Source organism: Nyctibius grandis, chromosome 4 (genome assembly GCF_013368605.1).
Source record: "Nyctibius grandis isolate bNycGra1 chromosome 4, bNycGra1.pri, whole genome shotgun sequence".
Taxonomy (NCBI): Eukaryota; Metazoa; Chordata; class Aves; order Nyctibiiformes; family Nyctibiidae; genus Nyctibius; species Nyctibius grandis.
This window is the reverse complement of record NC_090661.1, coordinates 507806-526642: the sequence shown is the minus strand read 5'-3', so window position 1 is coordinate 526642 and position 18837 is coordinate 507806. Positions and strand designations below refer to the sequence as shown.

At 46.1% G+C, this 18837-nt stretch overlaps 1 protein-coding gene across 1 annotated transcript in view; it reads right to left on the bottom strand.

Annotated features, from left to right (window-relative positions):
• Positions 1-18615, bottom strand: part of RMDN3 (regulator of microtubule dynamics 3) — a 30261-nt gene extending 11646 nt beyond the window's left edge. Inside the window, exons 1-6 of the mRNA XM_068397754.1 lie at positions 18483-18615; positions 16516-16711; positions 15721-15867; positions 12153-12420; positions 11018-11120; positions 9907-9967 (exon numbers count right to left, since the gene is read on the bottom strand). Coding sequence (XP_068253855.1) covers positions 9907-9967; positions 11018-11120; positions 12153-12420; positions 15721-15867; positions 16516-16711; positions 18483-18615 — 908 coding nt within the window. The remainder of the gene's footprint in view (positions 1-9906; positions 9968-11017; positions 11121-12152; positions 12421-15720; positions 15868-16515; positions 16712-18482) is intronic.
• Positions 18616-18837: the final 222 nt, after the last annotated feature.

Genomic DNA, 18837 nt, shown 5'->3' with positions numbered 1-18837 from the left:
AGACAGGCACGTGAAATCAGTCAGTTTCAAATACACACCCACATTCTGTCCATATCTTCAGAAGGAAGATATTTAAGTGCATTAAAGCCTCACAACTTACTGGGGAAAACAAGGAGTGCTGGACAACTTTTACAGGGAGGAGACATACACAGCAAGAATTTAGTGCGCAGGAAGGTGTTGGCTTGAAGGATGCCAGCGAGGCAACAGGAGTGGTTTAATGCGACATGAAAATCTACAAAGAGCTCTAATGAACGGAGGTGCGTAGCGACCTTCCCTACACAACAGCCAACCTATAGCACAGCAGTTGTCTAGTTGGAGGGAAAATATTGTGAAAACCTACCTATATCCTCCAGCCCCACATGGCCACCAGACTTGAGAAGCAAAATAACACGTTTTAGGTGTTGCAAGTGCAAGAGTCAAGTAAGAGATCGTAAATTTTGCCCCTGAGAAGCACAGCACCTAGCAAAATTAGCTATTTAATGAGCTGTAAAAGCTAAGGAAGGTTAATGACCATGGATTTACACCCTCCCATCTCACCTCCCCGCACCACAGCGGCCCAAACCCCCTCCCTCCCTGCTTTGCTTCCCAAGAAACAACAAATCGTGGAGGCGTGCGAGGGCACCGCTGCTGCACAGAACACAGGAGTTGGAGTTTCAGCCACGCTGGGTCGGTCTTTGACCTCTGCCATCCTGCTTAGGGGAGAGCTGGGGGAACAGAGAGGCTTCCCCCTCTTAAAGACTGGACATGGCACTTAGTGCCATGGTCTAGTTGACAGGGTGGTGTCAGGGCAACGGTTGGACTCAATGATCCCTGAGGTCTCTTCCAACCTGGTTGATTCTGTGATTCTGTGATTCTGAGGTTGGCTCAAAACATTAGGTGGAATGGATGGACAGATGAGTAATACAAGTCTCGTTCTTTCAAAAAATAAAGCTGAGAAGGAAGATGCAAGTAAACCTCCCTTGAGATTTCTCTCACTACACCCACACCCCAGTGTTGCTGGATACTCTCTCTCACCTCACCACATGAGATCCCAAAGCATCCCCGCTGATGGTGAACCACAACAGATGTCCATGCAGGAACTTGTCAGAAGACTTCTGAATCTCCAAGTGCACTTTCTTCAGCGTCACAAAAAAACCCACAAAACATTTCACACCTCATTGCTCTTGCCTGAACTAAACCTTCAATGTGTAAGTTACAACACAAAGAAGCTGCATCTCCTGAATATTTACAGTGTTGTCATTAAATCCCATTCCTTTAACATGTTAACTTTCTTGTTTAAAAACTCTGGTTCAGTTCTAAAATTCTTATTTTTCATGATAATGGAGAAGATTACCAGATCAGCTCCTTAATTGGGTAAAACCCTTTTCCTCCAGTTGAAAAAGTCCACAGCTGCACTGCCACAATCTGTCGCTTGCAGATGGTGAAATTAAGTGTTTTTATGATCTTTCCCAGTTTGTTTCACAACAAACATCAGCCTCTGCTAAATCTTCCTAACCACAACATGACTAGGGCTTAGAAATACGAGCCAATAAAAGGTTTATTTTCCAAGATCACAAGATAAAACACACTGATACAGTAAATCACACAGCCTGTACCCTAACACACAGGAACGTGCCAGACTGTGGCTCCCATAACCACGTTGTTCAGGCTCCCAAATACATGGGCAGGCATTAAATACAATTAGGTCAAGTTCAAGGTTTTGCAACACAACGGGGAAACACCGTGCCTTTTGAAAAGGGAAGCTAAACCCTGCCTAACCTCCCTTTCTACCCCCCGTCCTTCCTCAGGGAAAGCCTAACGAGCCCCTTCAGCGCAGCCATAAATTGATGGCTAGCCCAGCCTCATCCCTCCACCAGCAACCCTATAAATGTCAAGTGGTGCAATATTCAGCTCTCAAGAAATATAAATACCACATATTTTTTAACAGCCTAGTGAAATGTTATGTGAAACAAGCAGTAAATAGCAGTCCTATCTTTGTGTCACCAAAAAAAAAAGCAGGTAAGAGATGCTTGAACTACTTCTTTCATCGCACTCCCAGGAAGAGACGACTCTACCCAGCCCAGCTTTGCTGGTCTCAGCCCTTTGCATGAACCTTCCTTTTCAGCTTGTGCCTCGAGGTCCAAGGCCACCAGCATGTTGCTGATTTTCATATGCAAGACTTTGCAGTTCTGAGACTTTAGGCTCTGGAGATCTTCAGATCCCGGCCCTCCCTTCCTCCCTCGGCAGCGCCAACGTGGTTTGCTGCTTTTCTCTCTCTGCTTGTTTAGCTTGGCTTCTTGGAGCTGCTCATTCCCGTTCGCTTTGTGAAACGCCTTGGATGAACGTCCCGAGAGGCCCTACTGAGTTGCAGTAACAGGACAGATTAAAAATAATGAGTTTGGGAAGGGGATTTTCATCCTCTGTAAACAACACGTAGCCTCTGAAGCACTGTTCAGGTCGATGTCTCAGCAGTTACCGAAACCTTGCACGATGGTATCGCTGGACTAATTATTGACCAGAACTACTCATCAAGCTGCTGACACTGGTCAAACTGTGCGTTCCCACAGGAATCTCAGCTCGGTAAGGATTTCCCCATTTATCAGAAAATAAACTCTGTGGAAGCAGATACTACCAGATGAGAGACCGCCTGTTCTTCCAGCTTAAATCCCCCAGCTCGCAGCACCAGCTCTGAAGAACCTTCGCTTTCAGCGCTGCACTCTGGCTGACTCCCCTCGAAGCAGGACTCCTGGCCCTTGGACACGCAACACACGGCTCTGTGCAGCCCAGCACCTCCAGCTCCCTGGCCAGGGTGCTCTGCCAACCCAAACACGTCTCTTATCTCTTTTAACCATTTCAGACTCGCCCGCGGAGTGTGCCGGGGCTCCTTGCTGCACAAGACAATTAGTAAATGAAAAAGAAACAGTGAGGCAAAGGGGAATAACAGGAGAAGGGGAAAGAGGTGGGGAGAAGGAGCTATTTTGCAGCCAACTGGTCAAAGTGAAAGCTTAGCAGCTTTATTTGATGCCATCTAGCTCTTGCTTTGGAAGAAAGCGCTCCCACTTCACCCTCTCCACGCCACCTGAGGTACAGGTACGTTCTGCTCCTCTCAGTTACCTTCCTTCCAGCCTGACAAGACTTAAATCTATTCACTAACTATTACAACAGCTGCTCTGGGCTTTCGCTCTCCCTCGTCACACTCCTCTGCTAATGCTGCCGTTTTACAACATCTTTTTAGAGAAGGCGAGGACAGACCTGCAGAGTTTTTAAAGAGATTATGTTCCTCATATTCCCATTTCACACAAATCTAACTCCCCTGTTTTCAAGTGAAAAATTATTCAGCGCAGCCCACCCTAAGCTGTAGGTGCAAAGATTTGCAAGACTAAATATTCCACAGGTACTCACCACCTAAACAAGGTTTTAATCACTTGAACACGATGCTGAGGCTCCTTAAGCACTGACTGGTTTAGTTGCAGACCATCAGCTCTGGCAAAACAACTAATCTGACACCTTTCCACATGTTAATTCCTCTTACCAAGTTTTAAAACCTCATAATGCTAAACAAGTCAACTAATATATGGCTTAAAAAACAGACACACAGACACATGCTTTCCCAAGCCACAGACTTGTGCCTGCAGGTTATCGTTTATTTTTTCACTAGTATAATTATTTTACTTGCATGTGTGAACTTTTTTCCTCAACACACCATAATCAAACTGTGTATCTCCTAATCTAGAGGCTGGTGTACTGATTTTAACTCCAGGTAGGTACACATGTAGGTATGGTGAGAAAGGGAAAAAACAAACCCACCTAATTTCTTAAAATTCCCAGCAACCTGTTACAAACCTTGGACCTGTAAGTAGCTGTCCTCTGTCACATGCTTGCACAACTGGGTGGAAAAAGTAACAGAATACATTTTTCTAGCTGAAGTGATAGCAAAACCACACAGAAAGCTCTCTGTAGGCTTCTCCTGACTGCTCTGGACTGTAGTTTGGGAACGACTTCAGCGTTACTTGCACAACTGCAGGAGACCTCATATGGGTTTGACTCATGAGTAGAATCCACAAGAGCCATGGTTACAGCAGTACGAACATCATCCCACTGCCAAGCCATAACATTCCTGAATGCCTGGATATTTGTCTGAAGGTCTTCACTATTTTATATGAAAACTATTTTAATCTTATCCCCTTCTCTACCTCTATCACAATACACCTTTCCTTGATCCTGAAGAAGTTAAAATCTTCATTAGCTGCCTCAGCTGGGACACAAAACGTGTCTTCAGTTTTCTTCAATGTCTATGTTGGTTTTATCTGCTGAAGATCTCCAGTCTGCCTCAGGAGGTGATACCACATGTGTCCTCTTTGTGGAACAAAATGTATTCATCCCCAGTCAAGTCTGAAGATACAAACAGTATTTATTGTGTAGAACATACAATTTTTGTGGAGCGACCTCATGCTTATTTAAACCTCTGGTTTTACTCAGAAGACTTGCCCTTTCAGTTGTCTTCCCAAGAGCCACCAGCAAAGAGCCTGGACATACCTGGGCAAGGTGTTCAAACTATAAATAAAAAAAGGCTGCAGGAACTGCTAGTGCTGTCAAGGAAGGTGTCACCCGCACCCACACTGATGAGGAGAGCTCCCAAATGGAGCCTTTTGGAGCGCATGAGTTGTTTTCCACATTTGTAGCATTACCAACCGTGCTATGAGAGCTTTCTGCTGACGTACTCTCAGGATCTCAGTTCTCAGAACTCCTCTTTTCTTTATGCCTGACACGTAAAAAGCAACCCACAGACTGGAAATGTCAAGTGACTTCACTGTTTCCAAGAGGAGGGAATACTGATCCCTGCTGAGATTTCTTTTGTCCTTCCTCATAGTTTTCAGTACTTTCTCTTCCCCGTCTCCTCTCTGGTGTTCCCACTCCCAGAGCCTCCGTGGCTCGGGACATGGAGATGCTTCAGGGTACCAACACCCCTGACAAAGGGAGGGACCCTCCTGAGTCAGGGGGATACCATCAGGCAGCTCTAGCTCTGAAATACCTTCTAATGCCTATTCCTAGTTGCTATAGTTAGTTCTGCCCCTCATCTACAGCCAGTAACTCCCCTGTTTCATCCACCTGGGGAACAGGAAACACTCAGCTCATAAATCCAGATGCAGCTCAAAATTGGCCAGACCTGCACAGCAATCCATGAAGAGTTAAGTCCTGACATACTGCCAGCTGTTAACATTGAAGCTATCTATCTTCAAGTCACATCCCGAATGCTGTCACTTCTCAAAAACCTGGCACCTGCCCACGGACAGCCAGATGTACCAACAGCATTTCAAAGGGCTGGTACACAACTCAGGGGCTATCAAGCGTGCAAGATGCTCCACCAAAGTGACAGACTCTTTAGAAGAGAGGGCACATTTCAGAGGCTCATCCTCCTCCTGCTTCTCTGTAACATATATAGTATCTCCAAGAGGCCCAAAGCTTATTACTTCTTCACAATGACAGCTTTCAGCAGCCAGCAAATAGCATTTAATTTCCCATGTGAAATATTTAACTCAAACAAAAGCTGGTAATACAGCACCTGAAAATGTTTTCCCTGATGGACCTCTGAAATCCCTCATTGCTCTGCTGTACTTCCAATATTTCTTTTGACAACAGGAGCAGAAGCCAAGGCAAACACACAGCTCCCTATCCGTTCCTGATCCCCAAAGCTGCTGTTACGTGCTTGCAGTTGTGCTGCAAAGAGCAGAGCCACACTGAAACAGACAGGGGATTCTAACAAGGCCACAATTGTTTCTCCACCTTCCTTTGGGAGGATGTCACATATGAATATCTAAGCAGCAAAATGTACAGGTTTGTGCAACAATCGACACCTCTTCCATCCATCCCTAACAGCAAGCAAGAACAGACTTGGAAACTTGCTCTGTCCTATTCCTGAGCTGCAATCAGCCAAGGGAGAAATCAATTTAGTTGGACATAGTATGTGTGTTCAGAGATCTTTCACAATTAAAGCAGAGAATGACTTTGATGTCTCTATCAAAAGTAAGAATCAGGTAATTGTAAGACAGGAGTACACAGGCATTAAGAACACTCGGTAGAACATCAATCAGCCCACAATATACAAATCCATTCTAAAGGTACTAAATACATCAAACACCCAACAACTCTCACACGTCTCTACACCCCTGAGCAGTGCCTACAAGGGGAGTGCAGCCAGAGACCAGTCCCACTGCACACAGGCTGACTTGTCTGCACAGCCCTGACCAAACCCCAGCTCTGTTCTGACCAGCTCTGCGGAGATGGCTCTCTCGGGACCCGCTGGCTTCCAATAGCAAGCGACTACAGTAACAGCTTTGTACCCAATCTAATGTCAGGAGGACCCAAGAGATCCATGAAAGGACTCTCCTTCATAGTTGGGCAGATCCCAAGGCTGGTCCAGACATAGTCCCAGACACTTACTGCTTTCTCTGTCATTCTTGAGAAACCACTTACTACCACGCTGCCAAAGCCTCCACACCATCCGGCCACAGAACGCTCCGGAGCTGCAGGCAGTCCCGCTCCACTCAGCCTTTGCCAGCACTCAGAAATCCCTTCTTGTTCCCAAAGTCATTTTCTTTGTTGCTTTAAAATGTCAGTTATTACTGCAATAACTAGGAGGCACCGAGAGAGGGGGAGAAAAGTTTTACTTGCGACGACGATTGCATGCAAAGCATCTTCTGTCTTGCTTGACAAGCATCACATCTTAAAGCCAATAAAACAGGGAATGATTCGTGCAACAGAAGCAAATAATACAGCAAAGAGAACAATGAATAAGCACCAAAACGCAGCACAATTGCATCTTAAGTAATCTATAAGCATTAAGTGGCAATTGATTAAACAGCAAATTATGGTCAACGTGAAATAACGCACACAGGAAAAAATGCAGCACTAACGGTACCCACACAACCACGGGCTCCACACAGCCTGTACCACACAGGAGGGACATCAAAATCACTGGTAATACTTCTATTAAAATGTCCACTTAGTATGTTGTGGAAAAGAGAGAGACAATGTTGACGACTGTACATGGAAGTAAGAATGAAAAGGATCATCACATTAGTGTTACACAAATCCGTGCTACTCCCACAACTCGTGCTCGGCAGTGAATTCCTGTCCTTTTGTCTGAAAAAAGACATGGTAGAAAGAGAATAATACAGGAAAGACAACATGGGGATGAGAGATAATAAAATTATTCCCTATGAAAAGAGATAATAGAAGATTAGGATTCTTCAGCAAGGCAAAGAGATACTGAAGAGAGAAATGGGACAGGATAAAATTGTACTTTATAAAGAAGTGTGAATTCTCTGTTCACTTCTCCATAAACCACGAGCTAGGGCAGCAAATCAAACCCAAAAAAGCTTTAAAACCTCTACTGGCAATTGCAAACATAGTGAGCAGGCTTTTACACACAGAGCATGTTAAATTATGGAATATGTCCCAGAGGACGGTATGGAAAGGGCAGGAGACACTTGGCCAAAACAAGATGACACAGACCCAGGGAGGACAGCTCCATCAGGGGCTGTGAGCTCACCTCTGCGCTCCTCCTGCTGGAGGATGGTCTACCTATGATGTCTTTTGGTACTATGTTTTATCCTACATTTTCCATCTATATGTATCTTTTCATGTATTAAGCATCATTTCACGAGCAATGATTTTTTTTCTCAGGGTAAATCCAATCACTATAAAAAAAGACTGCAATTAAACCAGCTTGCAACCATCCACGACCCACACAGAGCTGGAAAGGGAGTAATTTCCTGTTCTATTCATGGGAGAAACCCATTATTTCTGTGGCTGATAAAGGTAGTTTCATATTCATTTCCAATAAGTCCCAGGCCTCCCACACGCTCTCTGCTATTTCCTTTCTCCAGCTGCTCTCTACAACTAAAGGCAATATGCAGATGTGCAGAAGCCTGACCCTGTTTGGAAAAGAGATGGGTCCAACAGGACAAGAATTGTGCCCTCTTTCCCCAAAACCATCGTGGGAGGAGGTGGGACAGGTTGTAACAGAGGCACCCAGAACATCTCAGCTCAAAAGGCTGGAGATTTTCTACTGGAGACACATGACTAAACACCACATTACAGCCATTGCTTCTGCACACCATAAACTGAATCACAAAGCTGAGCTACCAATAATATACCCTGAAGTAGAACCTTGCTCTGGAAAATACCAAATAATCATGTATCAAAGTGGCTTAACAAACTCAACCTGGCAATTAAAACCCCATTCCTTCAAGATGTTAAACCAGCAGACACAGCCAAACACCCCAAGCTGCTAGAGATCAGTCACATTGTCTGTCCCAGTGTTCTTCCTTCCCATCAAAGCTTTAATTGAGAACAGCAATTCATTACCAAGAGCTAAAATACACAGTCTTTTCAAGACGATAAAGGCGTTTATTTAGATGCCAGTAGTCCAAACTGATCCTCCAAATAAATTTACTCACCTCAGAAGAGCGCAGATCTTGCATGGTAAAGATACAGAGCACCCTGTTTTTTCAATAATTTCCATTTAAAAACTCATCTCTCTTTTATTCTATTTTACATGTTGTCAGTCCTTCACAGTAACTGCTGATAAACACTGTTCATCAACGAATTCACCACAAGACCAGAAAAGCACGTTCCTTTACCTCTACAAATATCTGTACCAGTCTACAAACTCTCTTTTGGTGTATTTTTAAAACAGGAGAGCGATGCTTTCAATGCCACATGACTTGCAACCAAAGCCTGCTCACTCAGGCTGCTGAAGAGAGCAAGGCACCTTCCCTCTTGCCTCCCTCCTTACTGGAATCCTAACCAGCTGCAGCATTCATACAGACACAGAACACCTTGCTTAGCTAAACTGCAGATCATTTCATCTTTTATCATGAAAAAAATATAAAATATCTTTGTAAAAAAAAAAGAAAACAACTAAAAAAGAGCCATATGCTGCTGTTTCAATTCATTCCAAAGCCAGAATGCTTTGCAGTGTGACAAGCAGCATCCATGAGCAGAATGCAGCAGTACCAGGGCAGAAGAGAGTCTCCAAAGGGCTATAAAAGGCTGTCTAAGAAGAATGATGTTTCTCCTTACTCCAGAATTCAGATGAATATAAGAACGTTGGCCCACACTGACAAGCCTAGCTGATTCAGGCAAGTATATCACCTCTTGACATAGAGCAAGCATCTCTGCGCAGCAGCGTTATCAAAATGTCAGTAACAGAGGAAAAACCAACAATTAACCCAAGAATGTTGGAGGGACACAAAGGAAAAGCCTCATTCATATTTAATATGTAACTCAAAGACTTTGCCCCCACGGCTGTGCAGCTGGCTGGGAGCTCGGCTTCGAAGGACGTACACATTGCTCTGCAGGGGGCTGAAAAGGGGCCAAAGCAAACAGAGGACTCGAGAGAAAATAAAGAGAGCCTCACCATCCCGAGCTCTCAACCTCAGGATCTAGCTTTCTGCAAGTTACCTGCATGAAATAATCTTTGGCAGCCCATCCCCACCCAGCACAGAACGGGGCGCTCTGATACGCGTGTTCCCAGGGTCTGCACAACCTCATCTAGAAGTTCATCCTTCACCACCACCAAAGTTCATCAACTCGTTAGGTGCAGCCTCACAAAAGCCTCAACACAATCTGTTCTTAGTATTCAAAGAAGTTTATTACTCTGTTTGGGAGCTTTGGCTCAAGAACTCTTCTGGCCATCTCATCTCAGAGAGAAACTCATAATTAAACCGGCGCAGGCAAAGCAAAGTTTATTACTATCATCACAACCACACCTACCATCCGTCAAGCCTTTACTCATGCCAATTAACCAAAGCTGTTAAAAACAGCTTTTTTTTTTAAAATGCACCTCAGCTCACAGCAATCTCCAAGTCTCCAAGTCCTTTTCCTACGCTGCTTAAAAGCAAGAAGTAAAAAGTTACATACCATTGATGGCACTCAGCACTTTGATCCCATTTCTGTAAGGCAACTTCTAATTCTTCTTTCCCTAAAAATAAGTGGTCAGAGATAAGAAATTCAGCCACTTTCTCTCTCTACTTCCTTCTTTAAGGCTGTTAAGAGTACAATAACAGAATGGCATAAAAAGTTATATAACTGTTAGTTTTATAAGCATGTTTGGCTTGAAAATGTTCTGTAAATAATTCCATATTCTTGCAGTGATGTGGAACATCCCAGACTACTCAAAGAGATGGTGCAGATTTTGAGTAGTAAATTGGTTTCACCTCGTTTGGAAGTACAGTCATCTACAACGAGAAGCCCTTCCCCACCACGCCAAGGGAAGGCAAGGAGAGCTGGCAGTGGTTTTGTGCTGATGAACTGCACGGCCTCAGCTCCAGGACCTGCCCCACTCCCCCCTCTCCCCTCTGAGAACCTGCAGTCTCAAAGAGCTGAAACCTTTTTACTGAAGGCTAAAAGGATATCAAAATAAAACTTAACATTTCATGTTTTAAATGGCTACACTGATTTCTAGAAAATAATAATTACATTAGTTTTAGTATTAACTAATTCTGTTCAGTTATGTGCATAATAAACAGGACAAATTACCTAGAACAGTATCTTTTGCTGCACCTCTTAACAGTAACACAAATGGATTTTTTTATTTTATTCTGACCCACCTACAATCTTGCAACAAACCACATTTGAGACAGGGAAGAAGAATGAGGGAATAAAACTAAACTGATTCCTCTAAGTAAACACACATTGAAAAATGTATTTCTTTTTTATATCTGCATGTGTTAGCAACACAAAAAATTAAATGAGTTACAGCAAAAACTTGTTTTATCTTAATACCACACAGGTATGGATGGCAGGTTTGAGAAACAAACTTTTATACCTTTAACTAGCCCTTGGTCTACTTATACTATCTTTCTTTTAAACACTTAGCCCCACAGCACTGCTAGCTACTCACCTAAAAAAAAAGATTACAAGGAAAAAAAAAAATCTCCCACATTGTTTGCAAGGGGAGGGTTTGTAAATCTGAAGTGCAGTGTCAGCTCTGACCAGCCCCTTCCTTTGCCTCAAGCACACAACTCCTTACCATCAGATGCGTACGATCTCCTCTCCTCTGCGTCCTCCGTGAGGTCACACATGTCACTGTGTGCTCGGGCCAGGCGCCACAGAAAGTCCTTCTGGTCTGCATACTGCAGGAAAACATACACATGAGCTATCAAGACCCATTCTGCCACTGAGAAAGAGCATGAGAAAGAAAAATCAAGTGGGGGGGGCGTGTGCTAGAAGTCACACAGACTTTTTTTGAAACCTTAGAAGGCCCCAACTCTACCAGAACTGAAGCAGAACCACAAGAGCCAACTGGAAGGCCAAAGCTACAGCTGACAATGCCACCCTACTGCTACGGGCCTTGTTGTTGCCACCTTCCACCAAGGAACCCCTCCACCGAAAGGCCATACTGCGGGCAGTTCTTCAGCAGTCCCTGCCAGCCTCAACACACGGGGAAACAAACCACCCTAAACCTCAGAGAATTAAAACACAACCACCTAAGAGTCTGGCTTCTGCTGTGACAGCATTGTAGAAAAAAAGGGATAGAATCACCAGAAAGAAGCAATGCAAGAGAATGTCAGAAGCCAACAGGCCTGTCACTTCTTCCTGGTGGGAAGGAAAAAAAAACCAATCTACTTGAAATTAGAACTGATCAAGTTATCTGCTCTTTCTTTCCTGCTACATCCAGGTTTTTCATCTCATTAAGTAATACACACCTAAGTGTTGCCTAACCCTTCTGTCTGAACATGCAACTTACTTATTTCATGAACCACCACACACGTGCACTGGGCAGTCCTTGGAAAGGCCAAGCTTCCTGAATACAGATGGAGCCATTGCACATGCAATGCAGTACATGTTCTCAAAACGTTTGCCGAGTTTACTGTACACCCCCTCCTGTTATTTTACACATGTACAGCGTGTTCACTCAGGGAAAGTGATGACACGAGGAGACACAGAGTTCCAAGACAGACAGAACTGGCAACTGGCTGCTGCTGTAGCCCCAGCAGTTTTGGCCCTCAGCCCGCTCCCAGGCTGCTCCTGAGGAAGGAGCCACTGGGACCAGCCCAGTTGCTGTGTAGGACCTGGACCCAGCTCAGATGTGCAATTTCCTCCTTCCCAGCTATTTAGCTGAAAACACAAATCACTGCTGGAAAATATCAAAAGGCAACCTTTACCGCCAGTTTATTGTTGAGCAGCAGCTGGAAGCCCTCTCTCTTCTCCTGCTCCTCCCCGTCGTGCAGGCGGTCAGCCTGCTGCAGGAGCTGACCCAGCCCCTCCTCCAGTGAGGAATCCAGGAGTAGATGCGTTTCATCCTCGTTGACGAGATCCAGGGAATCCCGTCGTGCAGTTCTCACTGTCTCACAGCTCACTTCATCTTCCCCTTCTTCGCTCTCCCTCTCCGACTCCCGGTCGTAGTCAGACTCAGCGTTGGCTGTGCTGTACCTTTGAGAAAAAACCCAAAAACACAACGCCAAATCAGTCTGAGGAGATGCTGTGCAGCCTGCCACAGTTTTATACACACAGGACAGAAAATCCTCTGCCTAATAGAGGCAGAGGAATATTCACAACCTCAAAAAGCTGAAGAAAGAAGGACCCTCAAAAGGACAACTCAGTGTCCACATCTCACTTGCACAAGCTACTTCAAATCCCATAAACACTTAATTCTAGGGGGTGTTTGTAATTGTCACCCAATTAAACTATGCCCAAGCCAACTTGACCAGCTCTGCTAGAACGAAGGGTGGCTGCAGGCTGGGGGCATGTGGTAAGCACCGCTGCAGCCCTGCTTGTCCCCGCTGAACTCCCCCTCCAAGGGAGGGCCGAGTGCTGTGCGTGGAGCTGCCTTTTTCTGGAGACAAAGATACGTGACCAAAGTCTGTATCTGAAGAAAGCAGTCACAGTAATTCGGCTGCACATAGATAACAAGACACATTTGGCTATCAAAGCTTTGTTTTTCTGAGAACCATCAATAACGCTCAAGCATTTCCTTCTCTGGTAGGGGGTAAATAAATACCCTCGCTCACCACAGCCTCTAACCCCCATCCATAAATTTAAAAAGGCACCACTTTGTGCTGAAACATTTTAGACAAGGAATAGAGTCAGCCTTATCACTGCAAAAACAGGAAAGCAAGCACTACAGGACATGCTGGAGATGACCCAGGCAGCACTAAATTAACAGATAATGCAGTAACACCGCAGTAAGTGACACTGGCAAGGCTCTGTTTCAGGTTAAAAGCTTCATTTCTTAATATTTTCTTAAGATTAATGATACCATTAGTTCTCTGGACTAACTGATCCTTAAACACAAACTCCTCGAATGCTCTTAATTCCCATCCTAACCTACACAGCACAGTTGTGGGCTACGCAGCTGGGACACTGCCTCACTACAACATTCTCCTGGCAGCTGCAACAATTTCAGTACTTGAGCTGAAAAACACTTTCTACATCGAAGGCTCCCGACACACAATATGGTTTTTAAAAACAGGCAGCAAGGGATGGCTCCTGTGCACTTTTTTCCTCCACCACAAAAATGTGTTTACTCCAAGGGAGCTCACAGAAGACGCTGCCAGTTTAAAAACACAAGTAATACCGTCCATAACTTCACAAACTCAAGAGTTTTCAGGAAGATTAAGGGATTTAGATGTTATCAGCCTGTTTTCTCGAATTTACGACGATGGAAAGTTCTTAAATGCTTTAGTGTGTTGAGGCCTCTGGCTAGCACACGTCCTGAACGAAAATGAAAACATACTATCTGGACTAAAAAGCACACAGAGAGAGGAGGCAACGAAGCCCAGAAGCCCAAGGCAGTGCCAAAGCAATATAGAGAACCTGAGCAGCCCAAGACCTCTGGGCTCCTGAAAGCTCGTGGTGATTTTTGTGAATTGTATATGAAATCAGAGAAGGTGCTTATGTCCATGTGGTTAAGAAAATAAAGCTGAAACAGGAGCAGTTCTCTCTGAATTTCATTAAAAGCACACAGCTGCCAGCAATGAATACACAGCTGGAATTTAGCTGTTGAGAATAGTCTCATTCTTCCTCCCAGCGGCTGCTAAGACGCTTGAACAGTCTTTTCCAAAATTTACATTTCCTACCCTGATTTTCTACTAGAAAATTTTAGTACTTACATCTCTAAAAGACAATATTGCATACTAAAGGCAGCTGGTCCTGACCAGACTAATATTATATCTATTTGCACAGGACAAATACCACTGTGAGAAATTATATACTATTCAATTGTTTTTTAAATCAGATGAGAGCTGCTTATCCACTAATTCTCCACAACGGTCATTAAACCTAATTACAGATTTTAAATAAAATGTAAGAACTCCCCCAACCATCACTAGGTTCCCAATAAAGTCACGAGGTTTTGCAGTAAATATATCCCTCCTCCCCAGCTCACCCGAGGTTCCCTAAGGAGGAGGTCTTCTCTGAACCTGAGAATTGTCATCAGCCTCTACCATCACTTAAAATTTTCTAATGATGAGATGACACCCAGGGCTGGTATCTGCTGGAAAAGACCCTCCTTTTCAGCATGTTTTGAAAACACACCAGCACCCCAATGACTCGATGCATCTGTTATTATCTAGACAGCAAGGTCTTGTCTTCAGAACCAACTATATAGTTTTCCAATAGGTTACACAGCCTTGTTACCTACTACACCACCGTGAATCACTCCCTGATGTTGCTTTCACATGAACCCCCACTTCAGATGAACGAAGCAGTTCTACAACCTGAATGAGATCACATCACCTCCTTCCTGCCTCACTAAAGCCAGCTACTAAGATAAAACACCAAAGGACGTGGTTTCCCAGCAGTCCCAAACCCGCTGTCCTGCAAACCTGCACCCTTTGTGCCAGGAGGCTGCTGCTGTCCCAGCTGCTTTGTCCCCCAATGACAAACCCGTGCCACCAAGTGCCAGTTTGCACCAGCTGACTGGTCATCCAGCTGCCACCAAACAGCGTGTCATGTTCAAATCCTGCCTGCCTTGCTCTCAGGGCTGTAATTAACTTCTCTCTTCAAATTACATTTCATTTCAGCTTTCCTGGGCAAACACACAGCCAGCACTGCATGTTTTAGAAACACTTACATGCCTCCAAAGCTATAGAATTCATCTAAGGCACAGAAAAGCATTTCATCAGAAAGGCAGCACTCACATACACATATGCAGTAGACCCCTTGTTATCTAATATGATATTTGCATCTATATTGTAATTTTTACTGATGTTCTTAAACTACACGGTACTTTTCACCTGGTTTTAAACCATGAGAACTTAAGCAACACAACTGATCAGTGTGACACACTGATAAAAAAATCCGTAAGAAATATCCTAGCCAAAGACATTTTAGTTAATTGGAAAATATTTTTCATTTTCTCCTTTTTTCCAGACATTCTAAAGTATATTATTGTATGGAAATTTTATTTATAAACTCCCTCACTCAAGTCCCAGGCTGGACTTCTACTTCCCTTCTTCCTGCAAGGTTCCTTAATCAAATTATTGCTTTAAAAAAAATGTGAAAAATTATATATATTATTTTTTTCCTTTCCATCCTTTCTCTAAAAGTCAGAATCATTGCACTTCTCTCAGTCTGGCCCTGGCAGCTGTACACTTACTGTAATAAAAGCAAACAACAGGATGACAGATACCTAGTGGGGAAAAACGTCCCTCCCTTTACGTTACAAACTGCTCAGATGTAATTGGGCAGCAAAGCCCTTAAAAGCTGCCTCTAACGAGGTGCTCTGCTCACCCTCCTTCGCTCTCCCCGTCGTCCGTGTTGGCTGCTGCTGAGCTGGCTGTGAAGTAAATGGAACTGGAGCCTGTGGAGTCACTCCTTTCTCTAGGAAGTGGAAACCGCCTCCGGCGAGTTACCTTCTGGGTTTCTTCCAGGTGGGACCTTTGCAGAAGGCAAAAAGAGAAATAAAAGCATTTGATAATGAGATGTCTGCTGTGTCACGTCCCTTCTCCTCCCTGGCCCATTCCATCCAGTTTGCTTTATACCCACAGGATTCACAAGGTGACTTGCTGTTGCTTACACAAACACCCCGCTACCACGCAGCAAACATCATATTCTGCAGTTAAAGCAGGTCTGACCCCAGACTGGGTCTGTATACAATCCATACACACAGGGGTAACCACAACACGTGCATCCCTCTGATTTCCTCAGTGAGCAAAGACAAGGGAATCCCAAAACACCCTGCAGAAGACAGGACCTTTTATTCTACATCAACAGCTAGCTACAGCTGTCAGCAACCAGGGAGAAAACAGCAGCAGCGAGAGACAAACATTTACAGACCAAATAACCTTCCCAGTGCAGGGTATGAAGCAACCATCACTGCTTGATACTCCATAAGACAAAAAACATCCCTGGCTAAACATACCTTTGTTTTTACATTAATCTCACTGGAGGTCAAGACGTGATGCCAGTGGGAACTGGAGAGACACTTTTGGATTTTAAATTTAATGTACTCAGGCTTGGCTGTTTTACCCTGCCATGGAGTAAATATGTGCAACAGCAGCAGACAGGAAGGGGCAGGGTCAGTACCTGACTTCGCCAACGATCTCGGCAGCCAAGCGCTGCAGGCTGTTCCGCAGCTCCTCCACCTCTCTGCTGAGCTCCGAGATGTTTCTCAACACGACGTCCAGGCGCTCCAGCACGGCCGCGTGCTCGTCGGACAGCAGGAGCGGCGTGCACGTCGCCCCGTCGCCCGCCCCCATGGGAACCGGCACGCTGGGCACCGCTTGGAGAAAATGAGAGAGAAAAAAGCTCATTCGGTGCAAAGGGGAAAGGATTTCCCACGGGAAACTGGAGTATGATTTTGTTTGCAGAAAACAGAGGACACGAGGCTTGGGCTCAAGTGTTGCTGCCTGACCTGGCTTGAGTTCTTCAACTGGTTTCCCACTCCCTTCTCCAACACCAGCATCTAGCCACACTCGGCAGATTTGCAATTGTAATTAGGGATAAACAAAGCTCTTTTAACTACCCTTCTATGAAAATCCCCTTGTCATTTCTTTTTTAAGAACAAAAACCATACTGAATAGCACAAAGACTATTGTAGGTGAAGAAACTGCTGGGGTTTTCTTTTTAAAGTACTTACTGCAAATTAATTTCCTTCCTGTTCTCCACACTCCTGTATTAACACCAGAGCCACACTCTGCTTTTCTCCCGAATTGATTATCATAGAATCCCAGAATCAATGAAGTTGGAAGAGCCCTCTGGGCTCATCGAGTCCAACCATTGCCCTGACACCACCATGGCAACTAGACCAGGGCACTAAGGGCCATGTCCAGGCTTTTCTTAAACCCCTCCAGAGATGGGGACTCCACCTCCCTGGGCAGCCCCTTCCAATGGCTAATGACCCTTGCTGAGAAGAAATGCTTCCTAATGTCCAACCTGACCCTCCCCTGGCCAAGCTTGAGGCTGTGTCCTCTTGTCCTAATTGCTATCAACTGGGGAGGCCCCCAGCCAGGAAAGCAACCAGCTTACAAGATAACACGTGACAATGAACAAGGACAATGGAAGCTAATTTTTCCAAAAGACCTGTTCTTAAAAAAAAAAAAACAACCCAAAAAGAACCCCCCCAAAAAACCCACACAACCAAAAAACCCTCTAGTCTTATTCAAGGAAGCAAACCCCACAGAAACCCAAAGAGGAGACATCAGGCTTTAAGGAGTAGTTTAGTCCTCAAAGTGTGTCCTTGCCTTCTCTGAGTACCCAGAGCCTTTACCAGTCTCTGATCCTTACATCTCCCTGCAGCTACAGCATGACCAAGCAGCACATGAGAACACATTTACATCTGGGGATTTTAAATATGTTTTCTTGAAAGCTCATAAATATCTAAAACCTGGATCTGCAACAACACAGATTAAAACACTGCTCCCAAACTACTCCCGACTCAACACACTACCAAAGACAGGCCTTCAGAGACCCCAATAGAGACAGTCAAGTAAAAGCTCTTCCCTAGAAGTAATTTTATTTTTAAAACTACTTTACTAACTGTAGCTATTACTAAGGGGCAGCACCGGCTGCCGGCACCCAGACCGGGATAACCAGCAGCCAGCTCGGGGCTCCGGGGCAGCGCTGCTAACAGTTCAACGCTCCAACCCCGCCGGAGGCCGGGAGCGAGTGGTAAAGCGAGAGCTTTACAACAGCTCTTCACAGGGCCCCGCGGAGGCGAGGCCGGAGCGGCAGCGGTGCGGCCGGGCTGGGCCGGCGGAGGGCAGCCGCTCCGTGACCGGCGTCGAGAGGAACGCGGGAGCACATGGGCGGAGCGGAGCCGATCTGCCGCCCCCCGCCCCGGCCGGTTCCCTCCGGGCAGCGGGGACCGACAGCCCGGGGGCCGCCGCCCCCCTCCCCGGCCGGTCACCCCGGGCAGCGGGGACCCGACAGCCTGAGGCCCGCCGCCCCCCTCCCCGGCCGGCTCCCCCCGGGCAGCGGGGACCGACAGCCCGAGGCCCGGGAAGGGCCGCACAGGCCGCGCGCCCCCCGCCCCGGCCCCACGGTCCCCCTACCCCAGCTCCTGCCGCTGTCCCGCCGCCAGGGCCTCCCGCCGCGCCGCCGCCGCCGCTGCAGCAGCCAGAGCAGCCCCAGGCCGGCGCCCAGCGCCAGCCCCAGCGCCAGCCGCCCCGGCCCGGGCCGCGCCATCTCCGTCCGCCTGCGCTCTGGGAGGCGCGCGCCGTGACGCGCGCAGGGAGGCGCCCTATGGCGTGGAGCCGCGTCATCACCGCGCGCCGCGGGGGCGGGCCCAGCGCAGGGGCGGGGCCCGCGTGACGTCACGAGGCCGGCGAGGCGGCACCTGCACTTGAAGCTGAACCCGCGCGTGCACCAGGGCCTGCACCTACACCCAAACCTCAACCTACACCTGCA